General features: G+C 40.4%; 2 protein-coding genes across 7 annotated transcripts in view; one reads left to right on the forward strand and one right to left on the reverse strand.

Moving 5' to 3' along the window:
* Window positions 1-703: 703 nt before the first annotated feature.
* Window positions 704-12,300, reverse strand: rfc4 (replication factor C (activator 1) 4). 2 transcript variants are annotated; one of them, XM_074668450.1, is made up of 11 exons: window positions 12,098-12,300; window positions 11,444-11,578; window positions 10,086-10,164; window positions 8,850-8,929; window positions 8,572-8,691; window positions 8,251-8,394; window positions 7,839-7,959; window positions 5,311-5,436; window positions 4,720-4,800; window positions 4,479-4,592; window positions 704-1,087 (listed from the first exon to the last, which is right to left on the reverse strand). In XM_074668450.1, exons 2-11 carry the CDS (start codon window positions 11,560-11,562, stop codon window positions 992-994), a joined length of 1,080 nt encoding a protein of 359 aa, XP_074524551.1. In that variant the 5' UTR covers window positions 11,563-11,578; window positions 12,098-12,300; the 3' UTR covers window positions 704-991. The 2 variants fall into 2 exon arrangements, with proteins under 2 accessions (XP_074524551.1, XP_074524550.1); XM_074668449.1 differs by having other exon boundaries at window positions 11,444-11,589; window positions 12,098-12,296.
* A 1,100-nt stretch (window positions 12,301-13,400) lies between these two features.
* mcf2l2 (MCF.2 cell line derived transforming sequence-like 2) overlaps window positions 13,401-18,492 on the forward strand; it is a 239,912-nt gene continuing 234,820 nt past the window's right edge. For 2 of the 5 annotated variants that reach the window (XM_074669195.1, XM_074669202.1), the window contains exon 1: window positions 13,402-14,180. In XM_074669195.1, the coding sequence (XP_074525296.1) occupies window positions 14,102-14,180 (79 nt within the window). In that variant the 5' untranslated portion in view covers window positions 13,402-14,101. Of the gene's footprint in view, window positions 14,181-18,492 lie in introns of all 5 variants that reach the window. The other 3 variants (XM_074669199.1, XM_074669196.1, XM_074669201.1) reach the window with 3 other exon arrangements.

An 18,492-nucleotide genomic window follows, 5' to 3' on the forward strand; every position in this document is an offset into this window, starting at 1 on the left:
GTGGACCCAGGGAAGGCCAGTCGAGCTCTGAGGAAGATGAGTTACAAGGACATGGAGGGCCCCATTGACTAGGTTTGCCTTGGGCCCCCAAACGACTAAATACGCCCCTGCATATAACCATGAAATGATGTGTATCTAGTAATGTCTCACAAAACTTAATTTGGACTGTGCATTTGGCAAATTGTTAAACGTATGTATTTATCATGACGTGAAAAGGTGCTTCATGAACATCCAGAGTTCAAAAAACACATTAGAAGACACAAGACCTGATTACAGTTATGAAATGGTGCATAAAAATATTTTAGAGGTATTTGAGTCTAAAAGTGTTGTTTGCATTCCAAAAAAAAAAACCTGAATAGGAACATCAGTCCAGATAAAATGCAGATCCCGATCATGCCACTCGAAAATCCTGACATTATTTTCACAAATTAAATGTAGCCTTTTGGGAAACAAAGGACATTCTTGGTTTATGAATTTGGATCCACTTAAAGAATTTCAAAAGCTAAAACAATCACACCTAAGTACAACTGAGGCCCACATTAGGATCTAAAGAAGACTAAAACCTTGAGTGATGGGAGTTACTTAATATTTAAGAATTAATTGGGTGGTTGAGGAAAATGGTGAGTTTTGTGTATGTCCTTATCACAAACAACTCAAAAGAAAGAAATTTTGAAAAGACAAAAAATCTATTTATTACTTTCCAAAATGCAAAATTGTACAAAGACCTGTTGGTTTGTCGGTAAGAAAATGAAACAACAGATGTATGTGATCAAGTTCTTTTTCTATAGGAGAGGTATAAACACCAGAAATAGAAAGAAACACTTTGATCTGCTTCATGACAGTAACAGTCACTGCCATCCTAAATTTAGAGGAGGGTATGAGCAAATCCAGCTGGATCCAAGTGAAGTGCTAATGTCTCAGTAAGGCTGCTGGTCCCTCTGGAGGTGACGTTGTTATTCTCAGAGAAAAAGAGATGCTGCTATTTGAAGTTCTAGTTGTTTTGGGAAGCCTGCTGCATGATGACTGAGCACAGACTTAACATCTGGAGGTACTCATCGGCACCGTCTGACAGGCACTTAGCCACGACCTGAACAAGAAAAGACAAAAAGCAGTGATAGAGGTAAGACAACAATCCATACAGAAGGCAGTGACTTCCAAACAACAGAGACAATACAGAGGCTCTTAAAAACTTTAAGAGTGATGAGAACTTTGGATGACTTTGTCCAGAAACCCAGACACTGTTCATCAAGTGTTGTCTCTTTCAGCTGTTCTGATGGTTGGTTCAGTGAAAGCCTGCAGCAAAGCTGGAGCTAAGATAAATCTTTGTGTCTCCCAGAGATCTGTTTTCTACCACCAAACAAAATTCAATTTTAGATACCACTGAGCTTAGCTTTAGCTTGTAATACCTACGTGTTTACATACTGTTCTTACTATACAAACGATAAATGACTTTTACAGGAAACTAGTGAAGAAATGCAAGGTGAACAGGCTACAGTTTGATTTTACACAAAAAGAAGATGGAAAATAGAGTCTAAATAGAGATAAAAGAATTAACAAAAAAGAAGTAAAGAATTGCCCTCTCTTACTTTTTTTAAATGCACCAGTGTGGAGGAGAACTGTCCTGAGCTGATCCTTCTAATTTGTTTAAGGGCTCACCCTGGACACTGTCCCATGTTTATATTGGCTAAGTTACCTCCATCTAATGCCAAACTCCTCCTGACAGAAATGATTTTGTACTTCATCCATCTCCTCAAGTGCTGCAAAACCGTTCTGCTTTGGCCAAAACGAGCATTTTGAGTGCACAGGCCTGAATTGTTTCAATGGATTAACTGTGTAAGTCACTCTGAACAAAGGCTGTTGTCACATTGAGGTTGAGGTTGTCACATTTTGTGGATTAGGACGTAAAACTTGAGCAGCCTCTTTTTTAGAAACTCAGCCACAGATGCAAGTTGAGTGAAAAACAGTCTGATAAAAACACTACCAAAATGTTGAATGATTAGATGATCCAAAAATAATGACGAGGCCTGGGCTGATCAATTTTGCTGGTCCCACAAACTATTAAGGATAAACTTTTTCATTAAAAAATTAATTTTGAGATCAAATTAACCACTAATATAATGGTAAGACAAAACAATGCAATACGTATGGGGCCAGTATTGTAGCAAAACTATATACAAATGTGTATTTCAATCTGTGCGTGTTACCAGATCCACAAATTTGTAAAGGAAATCTGTCTGTGTGCAACTACATCCTTAAATGTGAAAACAAAATTTGTGTGTGTGTGTGTCAAATAAACAGTGTCTATTTAAAAAAATATAAAAAAAAATCTGTTTGTGTGTAAAATAAACTGTGTGTGGTCAGATCCACGTATATGTAAAATAAATATGCAGCTGTGAAAACTGATCTGTAAGCGTAGACAGGTCAGTATATACATTTATCACTATGGAGGTGTGTGGTCTGTGAATATCTGGCCACTACATTGGATGTATTCTCACCTGTGGCTTTTGCTACACTCCTGCCGCCAACGATACCAGTCACCTCTACTGTTTTTCGCCTGGCTTTGTCGTCGAAATACAGCGGCCAGAGCTATAGAGATAGTAAACAGTAACTTACTATCTCTATAGCTCTGTTTGGAACTATTCGACGCTCCACAACCCGAAAGTAGACTGGAAGAAAGTGTTCAAAGTCGTCTTATGGGAGTGTCTTAACTCTTACTATCTCTATAGCTCTGGTGCTGAGCCAGCCAGGCTACAAACAGTAGAGGTGACCAGTATCGTTGGTGCCTGCACCCCCTGTTGGTCTAAAGCTGTATCACCACAGAGGCTCACAGACAAGTCTCCAAACACAGATACGAATCGCTGCACAAATGTTTTCCTCTTCCACGGCAGGAGTGTAGCAAAAGTCACAGGTGAGAACACATCTAATGTAGTGGCCAGATATTCACAGACCACACACCTCCACAGTGATAAATGTATTTACTGACCTGTCTATGCTTACAGATCAGTTTACACAGCTGCAGATTTATTTTACATGTATGTGGATCTGACTACACACACACAGTTTATTTTACACACAAACAGATTTTTTTTTTTTTTAAATAGACATAGTTTGTTTTACACACACACAGATTCTGTTTTCACATTTAAGGATGTAGTTACACACAGACTGATTTCCTTTACAAATTTGTAGATCTGGTTACACGCACAGATCGAAATACACATTTGTGAAAAGTTTTGCTACAATACTGGCCCCATAAATACACCCTTTCTGCAAAGAGAAGGCGCTGGGAGATGTTTCTTGTGGTGATTTCCCCAGTTTTTATGGAGTGTGTTTGTCTGTGCGCACGTGTTTGTGTGTCTGTGAACGCGTTTCAGCGAAGCTCCACCGTGCGCGAAAGCACACATGCCTGCGGTGAAGTTCTGCGAGGAGAAATGTGAACCCAACGATGTACTAACAACATCCCATCATGAAAATTAGATCAATAACATAAGGCTATTTAGTCTCTCAGATAAAAAAAACAAGGCTTACACCTGATTTCTGAAAGAGGGAACTCTATATTACTTTTGCTGTGATCTGGCACTGTATGGAAAATAAAATTAACTTGTAGGTAGTAGGGGATACACTGGGTGGGCATGCAAGTTTGTTGTGTTGCCTTTTTTTGTTGCTGCACACTGGCTCGTCCGCGTTGATGGTAGAGATGGATACCATATTAGGTACTATTATAGGTACCGACCAAAGTCTGTCAAAAGTACTGGGTACTAATTAATGTAAAATCAATAGGTACCATGTTTAGGTACCTAAATGCATCCTTGTGACTGTGAGGGAGTGAAAGAGTAGGAGATTTTCCATACTGGACATGAACACAGCATTGCAAGGTTGTATACTGAAGAACAAATATGCTACAAAAAAAGCATATTCTATTATTAAAACAAATTGATATTTCTTACCACATAAACACGAAAAAAGTGCCGCAAGTTGGTACAGTTGAGTAGCGGTACTGATTGCCAGGTACCAGGCATCAGTACTGTATGGTTTCAAATGTGAAAAGTACCCACCCCGAGTTGACAGGCTCACCTCACTGATTCGGTTTGAAACTGAAATATTTCTACTTTGGGGCTGTGGCGTTTCACTTTAAGATCATCTCTTTTCCTCCTAATTTCTGCAACGTTAACCTGAGTTGACTCTGACGAGCTCATGAGGCTCACTGGCTGCACTCTGTGTGTTTATGCTAGCCTGATGCTAGCAGCATAAATTGGATCTAGGCTCATGGTTATTTTAACCTTGTCCCAGCAGTGACTCTTTCCCCACACTTGAATATATCACATTTTTTATTTGCCTCAACTTTTCTGACATCTATGTTCAAGACATCACAACCGTCCTCGTAACCCATAAGGAAAATAAGATTATTATGTAGCACAAAAACTCTGGTTTGTTATCACAGCATTTTCTGGTTCAGTGACCCCACAAGTCTCACTTACCGCCATCTTCTCAGTGATGGCTGACTTCTGCTTGTCGTTGAGGTCCTTCTCTATGATGGACTCATGGAGCTGACTGAGGATCTGTGTAGCTGCGTAGCCTTCATCCACCATGTTCTAACAGAGGAGGCATTGAAGATGACATCAGACGTACAGGGATTGAAGGAAAAGTAAAATTTTAGATACTACTTGAAAACGTATTAATGTCACGCAAAACAAATCTCTGACATGTCAGGACACTGACCTTTACTGCAACCTCCAGTTTTTCAAACGTTCCTTTGAAGCAGATCTGGAGCAAGTTGTCAATCATTTTGGTAGGAACGACCTGAAGCAGAGAATAAAAACAGGTTGACATGTTTGGAATGGAGAAATGTGACAGTTAACAGCAGGTCAGCATGCTTTTCATTTCAGCGTGTTCGTTGACACAACAGAGCTTCAAGACTGCTGGTGGAGGAGGGTAGAAGCCTCTGGTGCTTTAAAATAAAGACATGGTTGATATTTAACCAAAAATATTTATGCCTCAATCTGCAGACAAACTATTAAAAAGAAAGGACAATAAATATATTAGTATGATTTTCAAAGAGGAAACCTGATCTTTCTTTTCGCAGGAAAAACTTTTCTTATTTCTGTACAGTCTTTTTAAGATGGATTATGTCTGGGACAGCTTTAGTGGAGGAAGTCTCCTCCAAATGTCTTTATTTGAGCTCCTACTTGACTGTCCCAAATGACTGAATAAAAAATAACTACACAATCAAAAATTCTTCCAATTCTGATCATTTAAATAACTCAACACTGTTTCATCGCTAATCATCAAAGACAAAAAAGAATCCCTCACCCCAGCAATTTCGATGATGCTGCGTTCTGTGATTTCCTTGTTCACATTGAGGCGTGCAGCACTCTGAAGGAAGGTGATGGCTTTCCTCAGGTCTCCCTCAGACACCTGCACCAACGCTGCTATGCTCTGGAATCAGAAAGTCATCACACATTTTATTTGCAAGAGAGGCACAAAAACCTGCTTCAGTCCTCAAATAGTGTTGTGTTTGTATGTTAAGGTATAATGTGTGTTAGACATGTATCCATATTGGATGAAGCAGAGACCCCTGGTGGACACTCTAAGCATTACAACCTTCATATCTGACATCAATAAAGTATCCATATGAGGTTATATTTGTGCCATTAGAAACTGAATTTGAATCAAAATATTGAATTTGAAAAAGCGTGATGTGTTATAGAATTTAATGTTTTGAAATTGAATGTATTTTTTTAATTGAATTTGAAAGTGTATTTTACCTATGAAAATTCAACTTTTTTATACCTTAAATTTAAAAAATACAGAAAAATTAAACTCTTTTTATACTTTAAATTCAAAAACACAGAATTCAATTTCAATTCACAAAAAGCAGATTCAGTTTGACAATTCAGTTTCAATTCAAAGCGGCACGACCGTTACGTCATCTTGTGTCTGTAGGGAGACTAATCAAGCACAGATTCACACGGACACCCTCTACACATCCCTGGACTCTCCTGTGTTGTGTCTAGCTGTACTCCTCCTCCCTTGAGCAGGACGATCGTCAGTTCAATGATGGATGAAGACCAGCGGTTGAATAATCAAGTTTGAAATCACATGATACACATGGTTGTCTGTCATCTATGTTACCCTGCGATCGACTGGCGGCCAGTACCGCCTCTCGCCCAGTGACAGGTGGAATAGGCTCCTGCACCCGCCCCACAATCCCAGGGATCAAAGGGATAGCCAGTATAGAAATGAATGAAATCTCATACACACCCCTCACCACCCCTGAGTTGACAATCGAAGATTGCTGCCCCCCATTCTAAACAGTTATCAAGCTCCTGTAATAATCAGTTCATGAGCACTTCTGACAAATGTTTGTGACACTAAATCAGCCGCATACATGGTATTGTTCAACTTTTATATGTAGAAATGCTGCCACAGTGCTATTTAAATCCGTGGTGTGGTATTTGTGAACTAGACGCAGGGCGTGCTAACAACAGCTAACACAACAGCCCTGGTATGTCTGTAGCAGACGCATAGAGGGTGCCTGTGAATCTGCTAAATTAGTCTCCCTGACGGGCGGTCGTGCCACTCTGAATTGAAAATGAATTGTAAAACTAAATCTGCCTTTCGTAAATGGAAATTGAGTTCTGTGTTTTTGAATTGAAAGTATAAAAAGAGTTGAATTTTCATAGGTAAAATACAATTTCAAATTCAAATAAAAAAATGAATTCAATTAAGAAAAATAATTCAATTTCAAAACATTAAATTTCACTACACATCATGCTTTTTAAATTTCAAAATTTTAATTCAAATTCAGTTTCTGATGGCACAAATTTAACCTCATATATCCAAGCATACAGTGTTATGAAATTCAAATTTAAACATGGTGCCATGTTTCTTTTGAGCCCTTTCACTGCGCTGTACAGCATAACTTGACGACTCTACCACCTTAATTTATAAATTACCGATAAAGTTTCCCCTAATTATCATATTCATGGCACAATTTTAACACTCTTCTTGTTTTAGGTTCCATCTAGAGCAGTGTTTCCTAAACTTTTGTTCAGGTGACTCACTTTTTTGGAGGAATAAGCCACAGCGACCCAATCCAAAAAATCCAAAATATGTCCAATCAGTAAATCCACTGATAGGATAAATGTGCAAAAATAAACAAAGGTTCTTTAATCATGTTTCTGCATCATCATACTTCTTCGGTACCAGCTAAAAGGCCTAAGAGACAAATTTGACAAATGCATTACAACTTTGTTAGGCTTACACTCTGAAAATACATTTTTACTATGACGGGTTAGCCTGCTTGCTTTTTAGAATTGTATCCCAGCCATGTGTACAAGATAAGAGAACAACACACGTATTGAGCGCAGCATCCAGTCTGTTTCTGTATTTTGTCTTTAATTTTGTGAGAACTTCAATTGGTGCTTGTTTTAACGAGCCTGTTAAAGTCAAGTTTCTGTCAGTCATGACAGACAAGAAAGAAACTTCTATTCTATTTTTATGTGGTTGTGAAAGAGATAAGAAGCAAAATACATACAGATATGACAGAATCATCAGTAAACAAACTGTTGAGGGGGAGACTTCTTCTGGTTAGGGAAAGCATGAATTTCATGTAAACATTCTGGAAACTAATCTGGCAACCCCAAAAAAATCTCTGGGACTTTAGGAATGACTGATCTAGAGTACTCATCCATTACTATGACTTCTAAAAGTAAAAGAGACTGTTTGTAGAAATCCTTTTCCACAGCATTTGCAGTATACATGACATACAGCTATGAAACACAGCCTGTAGTGCTGCTCAGTGTCTTAATCTGTTGAACGGTGTCTTTCTTTTTTACCTCTTTAGTGAACTTAAGATTCTCTTTTTCACAGATATCCAGCAGGCGCTCCTCTTGTATCTGATTGGCCAGTGGTTTAAAGCGAAACTTGGAACATCTGGAGGTCAAAGGCTCGATAATCCTGAAGAAACACAGCAGCACAAATCTTAAATCACCCATGTCGGACTTTTGTTGGCCTTACGTGTAACATTGTTTTATAAATCAATAAATTATTCTTAATTCAATACTCTGTGTCAACTTGTTTATATATTTAGGCTGCTGTAAGCAGAATAATGTTCAGTGAGTCTGTGGTTATTGTAATCCCTCAGACGTGTCTTGTTTCATGCTGTTAGGATATTATTCTGCATAACCACAAACTACTATTTCATTATTCCAGAGTGTTTGTGGTCATAACTGTGGAAAGCTATCTGACCTGCTGATGTAGTTGCAAATAAGGCAGAAGCGAGTGGTTCGGGACTCCTTCTCCATTGTCCGCCTGAGAGCAGCCTGAGCCGGTGCCGTCATGGAGTCTGCCTCATCCAGGATGATGATTTTAAATGGAGGACACGGCTTTCCACTACAGACACAAAAAGACACAGAGATGGAAAGTTACACTGATGATTTGGCGTGTGAGACATCTGAATCTGTTCCTCATATTCCTGTTTTTCACCGTGAGAGTTCAGGTTGACTTATCACAGAGTAACTTTGAGGAGAATATCCTCCTGCTTGTATGATCCAAGAGTTGCTGACTCACTCTGAGCGCGTGCCAGCCACAGTGAGCTGAGCAAACTTCTTGACCTTCTCTCGGACCACCTGGATACCTCGCTCATCAGAGGCGTTGAGCTCCAGCACCCTCTGCCTGTACAGCTCGGGACTGCAGGGGGGACAGCAGAGGAAAACATGATTGATAAAAGAGAAAATACATGAACGAACATATAAAACTAAAAAGAAATACACAACAGAACTTCCCATTAATTAAAATAAAAAGAAAACTCAGCTTTAATCCCTCAACTCCACAAACAGCACACTCACCCATAAAGCTCTCTGGCAGCAGCTAAGATGGTTGAAGTTTTTCCTGTTCCAGGAGGTCCATAAAAAAGTAAGTTTGGAAGCTGTCATTAAAAACACACAAAAAGAAACTGTTAGAGTTAGCTTTGGTCTTTCAACAACAACATGGACAGACTCTTTAATCTAACCACTCAGCTCATTTACTCTAAAGTAGTTGTGTCTAACTGACAGTGCAAAGTCACCAGTGAAATAGTGAGCTTGTAACTCTTCTCTTGGATTATTTTTTGGGTGCTTCACCCTTTTTGAGTAGGACAGCTGGATGAAAGATAGGGGGCAGAAGGTGGTGTCTCATGCTCCAGGAAAGAAGCACAAATGCTGCTATTAATTGTTATACTGTCCCTGATCTCCCCATGTTTCCCCTTAAACCAAACTGTTGGGACCAGTTGGCAGACTAAAGCTGCGTTTCCACCAAGCAGTACGGGTCGGTTCAGTACGGTTTGGGACAGTTAAGTCTGATCCCGTTTGCGTTTCCACAGCAAACTGTGCCCTCTCGTGGTGGGCGGGGTGTAAGCCGGATGCTGGAAGCCGCAGCGAGTAAACAATAGCGCGACGCCGTAGCAGCTTACCCCGCTATTAAATCCAACAAAGAAGAAAAAGCGACACAGTAAACAAAGAGCACGGATGGAAGACATGCAGCATTTCGTCCTCTCTGTGATTTTCATGAAACTCTCTGTTACAAAGTGCAATCAAGCTTCGTTTCAGACAAGTCTGTGTGCCGCCAGGAGAAATGCAGCCGCTGTCGGGGTGAGTGATGATTCTTTTGACCAATCAATCGTCTGCAGTGTGTTGCTCCACCTCCCGAGAGCTGATCGGTTCAGTCTGGCACCCATATAAAAGGGTCCCAAAAAAGTGGGACGGCTCGTCTCGGTTTTTAGGGATCCGTCCCGGGATGAGTCAGTGGAAACGCAGCTAAAAGCGCACCGTACCGAGACGAACCGACCCGGACTGCTTGGTGGAAACACGGCTCAAGAAAGTAAAGTTAGTATTTGGACAGAAGTCCACCAACATTAACTTAGTGAGTCAATGTTATGTTTAAGAAGAAAAATATAAAATGAATGCATGTTCATAAGGTCAGCTTTAAATTAGGCTCATTTTAGAGCTACAGAAAAACTGAACAGTGCCAGCATTCAATTTGATAAAAAGCTTTCTCCAAACTCATATCTTAAGACATGGGAGTGCTTTTTATATGTTTATACTTACATCAGCTCCTTCTAGAGACTTCTTCAACACTGCTACCACCTCCTCCTGAAAGGCCACCTCATCAACACACTTTGGCCTGCTGGAAAAACACAACCTGAGTTAATACTTATTAGGATAAAACATGCAGACACGGATACATGAAATACAGCCTGGGAAGGGCGTTACCGTAAGGAGTAAAGGTTATAAGATTATATGGTCTTTACAAGATATATTCATATAATTTAGTATGAACATATATAACTGTTTGCTGTCTACTTTTATTCTTTTTATCTTAAACTTTTGTCTTTCAACACACATAAGCTTATTTTTTTGATGACCTGTTAAATAAAACCAGTTACTTCAGATATAGAGTCAGGTTTAGGATTTCAAACACACAACTGTGTCTTGAATGAAAAAGTAAGTATGTCTTTCTGACATATCAGGAGAATCGAAAACTGGTATAAGATGAAAGATTATTTAGTACAGCTTTGTAAAGAAATATATCTTTGCTCCTTACTGACCTCTTAGGTTGTCACTGTCTGTAAGCTCTGATCGAAAGGGCAGATTCTGTTTGTTGGTCCTTGGACTTATTCTGTCTTTGGTGAAGGTGCTTTTAATGTTTTTAAACTAAGCTTAAGTTATGAGCTGTAAAGTCACAGAATACTGGATTATTTTGTTAGTTTGGATTAATTCAAAACTAGGATTAGGGATCATCTGACCAGTTAGTGCAAATGTTTTGCTGCTAAATGCTTTTTTGTCTTTTGTTCTGTCTTCCTCTCTGTGTGAAACTTTTTATGCTGCTGTGTTGACCAGGACTCCGTTGTGAAAGAGAATTTGCTCCTCAGTGGGAAATATACCTGATAAAATAAAAGGTAAGGAAAATAAAATAAAAGACATCGTTTTAATTATAACCATAGCTTGGGTTACAGTTTGCATTTGCAGCCCCACCATTAAATTGAAGTGTTTTTTATTCACACAAGGGGCAATTATGGGAAACATCAAGCCATATGCAGTGATTTCAAATTGGTTCACAATCCCCACATTGACTTGCATAACACAATATGTAACTGAATTGTTTGGATTCAGGTTCCTAAATTGTAAAGGAACTTCAGAAATGTCATGAGGTAAGAATTAATGAACCCATGTAAAGAAATTGTGCATTTCGATTTATGAAGTCCCATTCACAAAATTTAGAACTTGATTTAAGTACTATATGTGGTACATTCTAAGATAGGAGCTTAGGTCCACTGTGGTCCACACAGGCCTAACTAGTTTGGACATGCCTTCCAGTACTTAGATTAGATTCAGGTAGCATTGGGAAACAGATGTAGAAACTGTATCACAAATGTAATACATTTTACGTTATGGTTTAGACTTACTATTTTTCTACCCATGGAACTGCTTTAGCTTTCTTCTCTGAGCTGGTCCCTGCTGATGCCTTGTCTTTCTGGGGTCTGGTAGACTGAACAGTTGCTCCTTTCAAAAACGCCTGCATCATTTCTCAGCAGGAACACCTTGAGACAAACTAAGAAATACGAGTATCAAGTATATGAGCACATTGACATATTACAAAACTACTAACTACCTCTATATCGATACAAAGTTATACTTCAATGACTACAACTACTTTATAAGCAGGGAAGGATGTAAGAAATACCCTTAATGATTTGTAAGACTAAATATTTCTGTAGTTGACACTAAAAAGAAGAAAAAGAAAAGTAAATAGTGCTGACATGGACTACAGAGAGCAAAGCTGTGTCAAAGTGCCAAGCAATTCAAGCTAGCGGTCTGTCGCGGAAGCTCAGCAGCCTGAGACCAGGTACGGACACTGTATGTGAGTATTTCACAGCTTGTTCGGCTAGAATGAACTTTTATAGCGCTGTTTATTAGTAATGAACACTATTATTTACGTGCAACAGGAACAATAACTTTACAACCTCAGTTAGTTAGCACATTTAGCTAATCGGTGCTCTTGTTGACTGTTAGCCCGGTATTAGCCCGTAGCTAACAGCAGATAAACGCATTGAACTTACTCTAAATGACAGTAATGGTTGAAAATAAACTCTGTCCCAATAAGAGATCCAACAGTCGGATCAACACCGAGCTCAGATCCCAAATATTATATATTCTTGTCCTTTCTAGATTAGGTTGAGTCCGGTTGTTGACATGCGTAACATCAGTGCTGAGTTCCCGCCACGCAAAGGAATAAACTTCCGTTGACGTTATGTCGATGCGGCCAATCAGAGGCGGCGGATGCTTGTATTGGTCCCGCCCCTCGTGCTCTCTCTCATCCTCTTGTTCTTGCTTCTCCCCTCCTCCTCCTGTCCCTTGTTCCTGAATCACCACTCTGCCCTGCTCTCCCCTGCCTTATAGGAATCGATGTATCACAATATAAACACAACATTCGACAAAAGAAACGTGGTGTTTTGAAAATTAATTGTGAATATAAAATGCAGGCTAACTCACAAAAGCTAAAGCTTGGCTTTTAACAATAATGATGCAAATATGAACATAATAGCCCTTTATTTCATTTATCATCATTCTCCATTTATCACACTCTTTTCAGGGCTGTCCCCTGCTTTGTCTGCCAGCTCTTCTTCTCTTGTTGGAGAGCCTACAGTAAGGCTCATGATCGACCGGCAGGATGAGGCTGAGTGCAGCTGTCTCCAGCTAATGGTTGTCTCTCAGGGAATCTCCTCAGTCCCAGGAGCCATTGGCTCATGGAGAGATGCTAATGCCCCTGTCTGGCATTGTTTGCTTGAATGAAAACATGGAGCAGGATCATCACAGTGGCCTTTGATCGCACTGTATGTATTCAGGCAGCCGGAGCATGAATAACTAATGATGGAGAGGGGCTATTGATTTGTTTTGTTTGAGCAGGCCCTCGTGTGGTGGTGGTGATGGTGAAACCAGAGATGCCCCCACAAGGTTATTGTATTTTAAGTGACTTTTAAACACAAATCAGATATTGAAATGATTTTCTGTCATTTCCCCTGCCTGTAGTCTAATATCTCAGAAATAAATATGAAATTAGAAACAGTCACTGACTCCAATCCATTCACAGCCCGGCTCCAGGCACCAGGTTTTCTCTCTCAGGCCTATTAACCCCCACCCTCCCTTCTGTTTCTGTTTCTCCCTCCGCCCTGAAGGCAGGTGAAACAGCTCTCTGATTCGTTTTCTCTCATTGTGACTCAGCTTCTTTATTAGAGCAAACAGAGCATCACGAAAGCAGCAGCAGAGGAGTCTCCATCAGTGAGCTGGACTCAGGATATATACAGCTATAGCTGTCCTCTTTTCTCAAGAAGCACACTTTTCCCATTCCTCTTTTATTTTTCATCCTCTTTCTCCCGTGTGGGACATTGCATTTTGGAGTTGAGGACTTCTTTTGCTGTTTGGATCTGTTTTCCAGCATCATGAAGAGGACTAGAGACTGTGTTTTGTTATAGTAATAGGCTTTGTTCAATCTGAAATGTCTGATTTATTTCCCTTGCTAACAGTCTTCATTTCTAGCTTCCTCTAACTGTTTAATTTGCTGACTGACGGGTTGGCAAAGTAATAGTCTCTTTTGTTCTCTGATTTATTGACTGGCTGCTGTGTAAACTGGCTGACAAATTATCATGCTGTTTGTCCATCAAACACTGACTGCTTTTTTATTGTCTGATTGGATGACTCAGTTGCTTATTTTTCCCTGAGTGACTGTCTGGATTATTGAACTTGTACTTGGCCAACAAACTGATTATCTTATCCCCAAGCTTGCTGTTTTACTGACTGACTGGGAGTGGCATCATCATGGTCCTCCCCCGCTTCCTGATTGTTTGGACGTGGGGAATATATGATTGAGGAGAGAAAAGGATTCGTATCAGAAAATTGAAAAAGAAGAAAAAAAGGTGCAGGACAAAAAAAAGAAAAAGGAAAATTTGAATATCTAGGAGAAGAGCCTGTCGGGAAGTGGTGGTGACGAGAGGAGGCGTGGCAGTGGAGAGGGAGCACAGGGAGAGAGAGACGTAGTGGAGAGTGGATGCGACCTACGCCGTGAGATGCTGTGCTGGCTAAGAGAAGACGAGATGTCGGTCCAGGAGCTGCTACAGAGGGTGCAGTGTGTCATCACACATGTCGGTGAGTCCTCGCATCCTTCCTTTTTCCTCATCTACCCTCCCACACATCAACTGCTGATCAGATGATTAGAGTCCGAGAGGCTTTTATTTTCTATGGATCACTTCCCCTGTAGTATTCTCCCGTGGTTTCTGAAGGAGTGAGGTAGATAGGGTTGTGTTTCTCTGTGGAAATCCTTCACTAAGTGTGATCTGTGCTGGGGAGCAGAGCAGATGAAAGAGAGGCAGGGGATCTCCATCCTCTCATCAGGACCACAGAGGGATGCAGCTCTGCTCATGGGCAGTGGAGTGTATGTCGTCAGGATATACAAGAGAGGAGTCATTGAGTTCAATCAGTTTGGTTATTAGCTTTCTGAAACGTGAATCAAATGTTCTGCTACTTATGTGTTTAGTGTATAAGGTGATTAACTGTTGTACACTACGCTGTGGTTGGATTGTTAATTAGCTTTTGTCTGTGTGACTCAGTGAAGTGAATAATTGCAGGGTCCGGGATAACATCTGTTTTTATTCTGAGAAGAAAAATATACTAAAACAGAAACATGTTTGTGCAATCAGGGCTTCCATTAGTTTCATTTTGTGTCATCAGTGTGTCGTCCTGCTGCTGCATAACCTGCAAACCCATCTTTGATCATACAGCCTTTTTTTTACATCTGTGTTTAAGAGGTTTGCAGTCCTGTTATCCACTTCCTTTTTCTCTCCTGTATCCCCCTGTCCCCTCTTCTTTCACCTTGTCTTTGTATTTGTCCTTCGCTTTTTTCTTTTCCTTCTCTCCCTGGCTCATTTATCTCATTACCTCCTCTCCCCTGCATCTCCATTATTCCTCCTTTCCTCCAGTCTCTCCCTCTCTACTCTCTTTTCTTCTCCTTTCTGTCCCATCACCACCCTTCCCTTCATCTCTTTGTTATCCTCTCCTCCATTCATCCTCCTGTTTTTCACCCTCTCCCTCTCTTCTTTCTCTCTTGTACTGCGTCCGGGTTAGTTTCCCGGTCTGGTGAGGAAGTAGGTTAATGTGCCACGCTGGAGAGTATCGCACGGCATCCTCCATCACTGCACTTCCTGCACTGCATGGAGCAGAGAGAGATGCAGAGGGGCGGAGGAGGGCCTGTGCAGAGTGTTACCATGGCAACTGAGCTAGCTTCTGCCATGCTAGGAGCTCATGGTTGATATATTAGGAGTGGGACTCACAGGGGATGCTTCCATCAGTGTTTGCAGCCAGAGGTCTTCATTAAAGCGGATGTTTTCCCCCGTGTTGGGATTTGGTTATTTCCTCGCTCTTATTTTCATATTTCAAAAACAAGTGTCTAATCAGTAAAGAAATGAGCTCAAGCAAAAATGGCAATGTTCAATGCATGAATTAATCTTTTTGCAGCAGAAACAAGTATCCCAACATCAATATAACTGATCCTACCACCCAGTACATTTTGTCTTTAATTATAAACTTTCTATCCCATCTTAAGCCTTATCCCGTTCTTTTTACAGAATCCTAATGCAAATTTATTTACACATTTTAATATCTACCCGTTTTTATCATAAACTGTATATAGAGTAGACAACATGGCTCCGCCATTTACTATGGTAAGGTTTTGAAGCCAAATTCCCCCGTCACAGGCGCAGCCATTGTAGCAGCTATGCAGCCAGAGTCTGAGCAGTAGAGACTGTGAGGGATTCTGGGAGAATCTGAGTGGAGCCGGGTGACAAAAATAATAATCATTCTTTTTCTTTCGAGAGTCTAATCTCTTCTTGTCTCTACCTCCCAACATATTTTACAATCCCTGAAAAAAATACACAAGATCAGCTGTCAATCATCGTTACACGTTACGTAAAGCCTTGTTTTTAACCTCTTATAAGTCATGAAAAAAAATCTTTAAAAAAAAAGAGGACTTGAATAGAAGGCAGCCGAATAATATCTCCAAATCACCACAACAATTGGAGGTATGAAACATTTCGATGAAGTGTATTAATTTTTTAAAGTTTGACCACAGCCCATATGGAATGGCTGGATAGCCAGATTTTTTGACCTGTATTGCAGCCAGCCACCAGGGGGAGCAGTTTTTGTTGTGTCCTCACTTGAGCCAGGCAAGAGGAAGTCCTTTTTTTTTTTTTTTTTTACAGTTTATAGTTTTCACCCTTCAAAAATGTTAGATTAAAAGTTCATTTTTCTATGGCTAGAAAAGCAGCTGCAAATGACCCAAAATGGCTGCAGTTTCTTTACTTTTGTACCTGATCCTTTAGAAATCCTCCTTGAGCTGTTGTTTTTTTATCCTACATTTGGAAAACATGGATCATAATTTGGTCATTATTTGTAGGTTAGAAACTTTGCAATCAGCCTTTTTACATTTTTAATGCATGAATTTTCACCAAGTATAATATTTTTTGGAGGTTTATTTTCAGAGCCAGAAACAAGAAACAGAGTGAAGCAGTGAACAATCCCCAAGGAATCACATGCTCAATGTACACACACAGTGTATGCACATATGCACAATGGCAAATGTACACATGGTAATGCTCTGTCCTTATGAGAGTACATATTGCACAGCTGCCTGTTGTGTAAAGCACTCTCTCCATGCCACATTTTGAACTGCCATGTTAGAATACTCTAAAAATAAAACCATTTGTGCCATATCAGTGTCCCTTATGAACCCTGCCTCCCTCATGCTGACGGATGGAATACATTTTTCTGTTATTATGCTGCGTTTTTAACATGCTGGATTTAAAAAAGTTTCATATTTTGGTTTTGAAGACATGTTGAGATATGTTGACAAATGCAGGCTGATGTAGAATTTGGTAGGAAAAGCAAACATAAGCTCATACTTTCCTAAGAGTCATAAGTATCTGCTTTGCATCAACACAGAATCTGTTCCTGCTGTGGACTGAAGCCACCTGAGGGGTTTTTAGAATAGAATAGAATAGAATAGAATAGAATAGAATAGAATAGAATAGAAAATACTTTATTTATCCCCGAGGGGAAATTCAGGAGTCACCGCAGCATTTAAGAAAACAAAAGTAAGAAAGAGTATAGAAAGTGCAAAAATGTCCATAAGAAATTAGATGACGACATCCCGTCCACCACTCGTCCACCACTCTCCAGCCCAGCCAGCCTCCACCTCCACAGGGTCCAGGACTGAGCCTCCCCAGCAGTCTGTTCAGTCTCTGTCTCCTGGATCCTGTCTGCTCACAGCAGGCGAAGCTCCTCCGATGTGTCGCGGCGTCCGATGTCAGCTCCGTCAGCCACGTCCGTGAACAGCATGATGCCTCTGGATTAGCACAGCTAGCTCATCTTTCCCCGGAGCGAGATCCCACGTTCCCAACAACGATGGATGGAAGGACAGGTCCACGTCGTCACCTCCCAGCTCACATCTGAGAACCAGCACGTCGTCCTCACCTCCTCCTCCTCAGCTCGAGGGAAATCATCAAGCCCTACACTAGTTAGCATTTACATGCTACAGGCTGCTAACAGCTAATTTTGCATGTAAACAATGCAGCCATGGTTACATGTAGGATCTCCAGACAAACACAGGAGAAAAGTAGTAAAAAATACCGCCGAAGCCACAAAAAGTTTGGTGTCCGTGACCAACAATGAACCATACAAAGTGATGATCCACTCCAAAAACAAAGATGACGAAAAAGAGACGAAAAAATTACAAGAAACGGACAAAGACGAGAGAGCTGCTGCAACAGGCAGCTACTTAGCGCATAGCAACCGTTTTAGTGCTTATTGCTAAAATCTGAAAGTGTGTCTATGCTAGCAGAAAGGGTGTGATGATCATCCTGCAGCTCTGGTACACTTCTGTGCATGCCTTTACAAAAAAAATGTCAGCAGGCAGTATTTGAGCGTCACATCTCATAGGGTGCAGATGTGCAAATATGAAGGCTTGTTCATTCCATGAAAGGGCTCAATGTATGGTTAGAGAATATATCTAACTGCTAAACATACATCATACTGCTTAAAAACATTTATAAGGGAGCATTTAATTGATTTAAAATTATGTGTAAATTGATTTCAAAGTTAATAACAATCATCAAGATCTGTGACAAATCAGAGTAAGTATGACGAGTAGGTTGAACACTGTATTTGTTGGTTTAGCTGTTGAGCTTGTGAGCCAGATCTGGGTATAAAGATGTTGCAAACAAGCAGCAGAATCCCAGTATGTCCAGTGCTGTCCCTCTTTACCCCAGGGCCATTCCACCAGCACAGTGTCTGAGTTCACCAGCAGGGAGCTCACTTGTCATTCACTAAGGACCACAACTCATCATCTGGCAGGAGTTTTATGATCCCACCGTTTATGCAAACTGGAACCCCTCCTTCCTTTATTGAT

This window comes from Halichoeres trimaculatus, unplaced genomic scaffold (genome assembly GCF_033239565.1).
Source record: "Halichoeres trimaculatus isolate MK-OKI-2021-1 unplaced genomic scaffold, fHalTri1.1 fHalTri1_scaffold_4, whole genome shotgun sequence".
NCBI classification, from domain to species: Eukaryota; Metazoa; Chordata; class Actinopteri; order Labriformes; family Labridae; genus Halichoeres; species Halichoeres trimaculatus.

What these genes read in the sequence shown, in the direction of transcription:
- rfc4 (XM_074668450.1), bottom strand. Translation starts at nt 11,562, where the DNA reads ATGATGCAGGCGTTTTTGAAAGGAGCAACTGTTCAGTCTACCAGACCC. An exon ending in GTTCCATGGGTAGAAAAATA is followed by an intron (nt 10,165 to 11,443) that starts GTAAGTCTAAAC and finishes GTGTTTTTCCAG; the next exon opens with CAGGCCAAAGTGTGTTGATG. An exon ending in ATTTGCAACTACATCAGCAG is followed by an intron (nt 7,960 to 8,250) that starts GTCAGATAGCTT and finishes GTGTTTCTTCAG; the next exon opens with GATTATCGAGCCTTTGACCT.